The 4,923-nt window shown below is 44.0% G+C and overlaps 1 protein-coding gene across 1 annotated transcript in view; it reads left to right on the forward strand.

The window, feature by feature from the left end:
• The window catches only part of LOXHD1 (lipoxygenase homology PLAT domains 1), a 167,540-nt gene that overhangs the window by 57,607 nt on the left and 105,010 nt on the right, over positions 1-4,923 (forward strand). The window contains exons 8-10 of the mRNA XM_004380881.1: positions 860-1,110; positions 3,333-3,468; positions 4,319-4,479. Coding sequence (XP_004380938.1) covers positions 860-1,110; positions 3,333-3,468; positions 4,319-4,479 — 548 coding nt within the window. The remainder of the gene's footprint in view (positions 1-859; positions 1,111-3,332; positions 3,469-4,318; positions 4,480-4,923) is intronic.

Genomic DNA, 4,923 nt, shown 5'->3' on the forward strand with positions numbered 1-4,923 from the left:
GATGAGGGTATGGGTTGGAGGGTATGGGGATGAGGGTATGGGTTGGAGGGTATGGGGATGAGGGTATGGGTTGGAGGGTATGGGGATGAGGGTATAGGTTGGAGGACTTGACAAGGCTTAAAGTGAGAATGGCCTTAGACCATGGGATGGAATGAAGAAATGCAGGATGGACCTTAGCAGAATTTCCTCTTTGGTGCTTTCTTTGTCCCATCTTAGAGTTTAATCTTTTACTGCTGTCTCTCCCCCAGAATTCCATGTCCTCATATTCCCCCTGACTGATCAAAACCCAAAATGGTCCAACCCACACTATTCCTTCCATCCCCTAATCTTCCCACCCTACCTCATCAGGGGATGAAGGAGGACCTTAGTGGCCTCTATTAAAAATTATGTTTTTACATTATCGGCAAAAGAGCAGGCTAAATGAATCAGATAGCCCTGAATATAAATTTCCATTAATGGAGTTGACTATTACGATTAGATTAGACATAACAGAATTCACCCAGCAGCTATTAATAATATACATATGGTAATTAACTTTAATAATAAGTACTAGTATTATACAACCCAAGATCCTCCTCTTTGTTAGTTTCCTGTAATTGGGGCTAACAGCTTCCTGTAATAATACATATAGTTTACTCCGAAACTTGCACACACTGACACAAACTCTTGAAGAGAGAGAGTGAGGTTGAGAGGGACATTGGAAGGTCACCTAGGGAAGGACATGAGGGGGATGAGGAAATGTGGAAGTGGGAGGGCCTTAGGGGAGCTGTACCCAGGGAAAGGAGGAAGGGGCAGGGGTAGGGGATATTTTGACGTGGTTCACCTTGACCCCCTCCTTCCCCTGTTGTCCCCACACCAGCTATCACGTATATTGTCACTGTGTTCACTGGAGATATCCGAGGAGCTGGGACCAAATCCAAAATCTACTTGGTCATGTACGGGGCCCGAGGGAAGAAGAACAGCGGGAAGATCTTCCTGGAGGGTGGTGTGTTTGACCGTGGCCGCACAGACATCTTCCACATTGATTTGGCTGTCCTCCTCAGCCCCCTGAGTAGGGTCTCCATCGGGCATGGTAATGAGGGTGTCAACAGAGGCTGGTACTGTGAGAAGGTAAGGGATGTCCCCACAAGGAGCCTTCCCTCTCAACCCCCCTCTTCTTTCACTTGCAGATATAAGCTCTAACTTGAATCCTGCTTCCTACTTTGGACCAGTTGCAGAGTACATGGGCAATAAAGTGTCCATCTAGCTTGTCTTACTGGTGGTCAGGAATAAGGGCTATTCTGTATGTGCTAAACACAGGTAGGTTATCAGGAAGGTGCCAAGTCATCGCTTATAGACCATCCTGATTCCTGCTGTAGAACTTCACCTCAGTTTATAAATCTCTCAATCAACAAGTATTTGTAAAAATATGTTTTGTTGTGGGGTACTTAAACTTTAAGGAATATACATAATACAAGTGAGAAACAGAGGATGATAAAAACAAACTTACATTTTATCTACCTCCTGTTTAAGAAATAGAATATTCCCAGTGCTTTTGTAAGTCCTCTGTCCGTCCCCATCATATATTCCTCCCTCCCTGTAAAAACGGCCCTCCTCTGTCCACCATCTTTGCTAATTCTGACAGCAACCGTCCCTCACGCATCACTCTCCACTTCTCTGCTGGGTTCGATAATTCATTGCAATGGCCACGCAGAACTCAAAGACCATACTCACTATTATGGGGTTTATTATAAGGGAAGTAATAATTCTAATTCAGGCACAAGAACACTGAGAACTCAGGATATAGTTCTTTCATCAGGATGGCCTCTCCCAACCTTGCTTGCAGGCACGCCTCTCCCTGGCCCTAGCCTCTCCCCAAAGGCGCTCAGCACACCGTGCCTTCTCCTGCTGCCAAGTCTCTGCTGCCAGGTCTCCCCTGCCGCCGCTTCTCACCGTCTTCAGGGTTACAGCTTGCTCTCTCTCTGTCTCCTGCTTCGGGGAGCGTCTCAGGGCAGGGATCCTGGGTCCAAAGGATATGCTTATGCTCTGCATTCCTGGCTGTTCTTCCTTGGTGGTGGCAGGATCCTCCTCTCTGTTCAGGAATTGGCTCTCTTTTAAGGCAAAACTGACCAATCCCCTTGGTGGGCCACAATTACCTTATTACACACTCCCACCCAATCACCTGGGTGGGAGTTACCAGACCATGGCTAGAAAGACCACACACAAAAGTAATTAATTGCACCACTCCCCAAAAGGGCATATTGCACTATTATGAATTTTGTCTATGCATATATTGTTTGTAACTTGCAGTTTTTACTCAATCTTATGCCTTAGACATTCATCCAAATTGATATCAGAAACTATAGTCCATTCATTTCCCTCTGTAAAGTTTTCCTTTGTATGAATCTATTACAGTTTATTTGTCCATTCTTTTGTTAACAGTCATTGATGCTCTTCAGCTATATATAATTTTCTATTTAACCCATCTATTGAGTTTTTATTTTGATAGTTATATTTTCATATCCAGAAGTTATATTTGTTTCTTTTTAAAATCTGCCTAGTCATTTCTTTATGAGAGAAGGCAATTATAGGTAATTAATTTGGTATTTTAGTTAATTGAGTTTGGATTAACTGAGATTTTATGATGTACATAAAGAAATACGGTGTTGAAAGGTGTTGTGCAGAGGAGATAAAGTTTGAGATTAGGGATAGAAGATTGGAAGATGGACGATACCTTCTTGGGAAGACTTCTTGGAGGAGGTATTTCTTGATCTAAGATTTAATGAGGTGGGCAATAGGAAGAAGTTACCATTTCTTGGGGGAGGGGTCTGTCTTAGTTATCTAGTGCTGCTATAACAGGAATACCACAAGTGGGTGGCTTTAGCAAACAGAAATTTATTTTCTCACAGTTTAGGAGGCTAGAAGTCTGAGTTCAGGACACCTCTGGCTCTAGGGGAAGGTTCTCTCTGTCAACTCTAAGGGAAAATCCTTGTCTCAGCTTCTTCTTGGCATTCCTCGGCGATCTCCACATGGCATCAATCTTTCCCCATTTGTGCTTCCTTTCTTCTGTATCAAATCTGCTCCTTTTATATCAAAGTGATTGGTTTAAAACACACCCTACACTAATATGGCCTCATTAACATAACAAAGAAAACCCTATTCCCAAATGGGATTATATCCACATGTATAGGGATTAGGATTCCAACACGTATTTTAGGGGGACACAATTCGAGCCATAACAGGGTTCTAATGCAGATGTTTGTTAACGTAGGGCTAAGGAGGCTGCTGAGCATTGTGAGGAGGTCTCAACCAGGGGACCCACTGCCAGATACTCTTGTTGTCTGCTTTCCCAGGTGGTGATTCTGTGCCCTTACACTGGCATCCAGCAGACCTTCCCTTGCAGGAACTGGCTGGATGAGAAGAAGGCTAATGGGCTGATTGAGAGGCAGCTCTATGAGATGGTGTCTCTCAGGAAGAAGAGGCTGAAAAGTAAGTGCAGGGAGCCCAGACTTGGCAGTCTCTCGGTCAGGGCCAGCAAAAGCCAGGTTGTCAGACCACTGGGGAAGAGCTTCAAGAGGGTTCAACCCTGCTTCTTGTTTCTACTCCTCTAGAAAGGAGGTGGAAAGGACCTCCTAGGAAGCTGAGTTCTCCAAGGTACAGGCCACATAAACTACACAACCTGTAACCAAGGCTGATACTCCAGTGTCCCCAAGTGTAATAAGCTACTGTGAGGGGCTAGATGTGAAATGGAGTGGTTCAATACAATGTACTCTGTGTGTACAGTACATAAGGAGGGTGGCGTGAACTCTTCACCCTATTTGAAAACGTACTAATAAGCTTGAGCCATTAAAAGGAAACATAAGGCACCCTCTTTTAAATAACAATGAATCCTTTTAACTGCTGTCAAGTTGGTTCCGACTCATAGCAACCCTATGTGAAATGGAACAAACACTGCCCAGTCCTGCATCATCCTCACAATTGTTGCTATGTTTGCGCTCATTGTTGTAGCCACTGTCTCAATCCATCTTGTTGAGGGTTTACCTTTTTTTCGCTGACCCTCTACTTTACCAAATATGATGTCCTTCTCCAGGGACTGGTCCCTCCTGATAACATATCTAAAGTATGTGAGATACTTCTCAGGAGCATTCTGGCTGTACTTCTTCCAAGAATGAATCCTGAGGTTCTAAATTTGGTCCTAGTTATAACGGGTTTCTGACACACTTGTCTATAACCTTCCCTTCAGCCCTGATCACCTTTGGTTTGTCCCTGTTCTCCGTTGGTTACATGAAAATCTTTTCACTTCTTAAAGTTTATGGTGCAACTTGATCTGTCTCTGTAGAATTCCCTTGGTCACTATGGGTCTGGACGACTGACCTGAAGAAAGCTGGTACCAACTCTCCCATCTTCATCCAGATTTATGGGAAGAAGGGGCGAACAGAGGAGATTCTCCTGAATCCCAACAACAAGTGGTTCAAACCCGGCAAGATTGAGAAGTTTAGGGTAGGAGAGAAGTATGGTGAGGTGGAAGGGAGGGAGGAGTAAGAGGTGTTGTGGGTATTTGTCATGGGAGATTCTGGTTTTCTTTAAGCCAAGTTTGGATTTTTTTTTTTTTTTAATGACAAAAATGTACAATGGAGACTTTAGGCCTCTGCAAGGAGTGACCAAGTTGATGACTTATAGGCAATGTATTGAATGGTGTGCAATTTAGATCTGTCTGTAAGCCCTTCAAGGAGCCCTGGTGGCACAATGGTTAAAGTGTTTAGCTGCTGATTGAAAGGTTGGTGGGTTAGCTTCCGTAAAGATTGTTGTTGTTGTTGTTGTGTGCTGTTGAGTTGATTCTGACTCAAAATGACCCTATAGGACAGAGTAGAACTGCCCCATAGGGTTTCCAAGGAGCAGCTGGTGGATTTGAACTGCCAACCTTTTGGTTAGCAGCCATAGCTC

Source organism: Trichechus manatus, unplaced genomic scaffold (assembly GCF_000243295.1).
Source record: "Trichechus manatus latirostris isolate Lorelei unplaced genomic scaffold, TriManLat1.0 scaffold00078, whole genome shotgun sequence".
In the NCBI taxonomy this organism is placed as follows: Eukaryota; Metazoa; Chordata; class Mammalia; order Sirenia; family Trichechidae; genus Trichechus; species Trichechus manatus.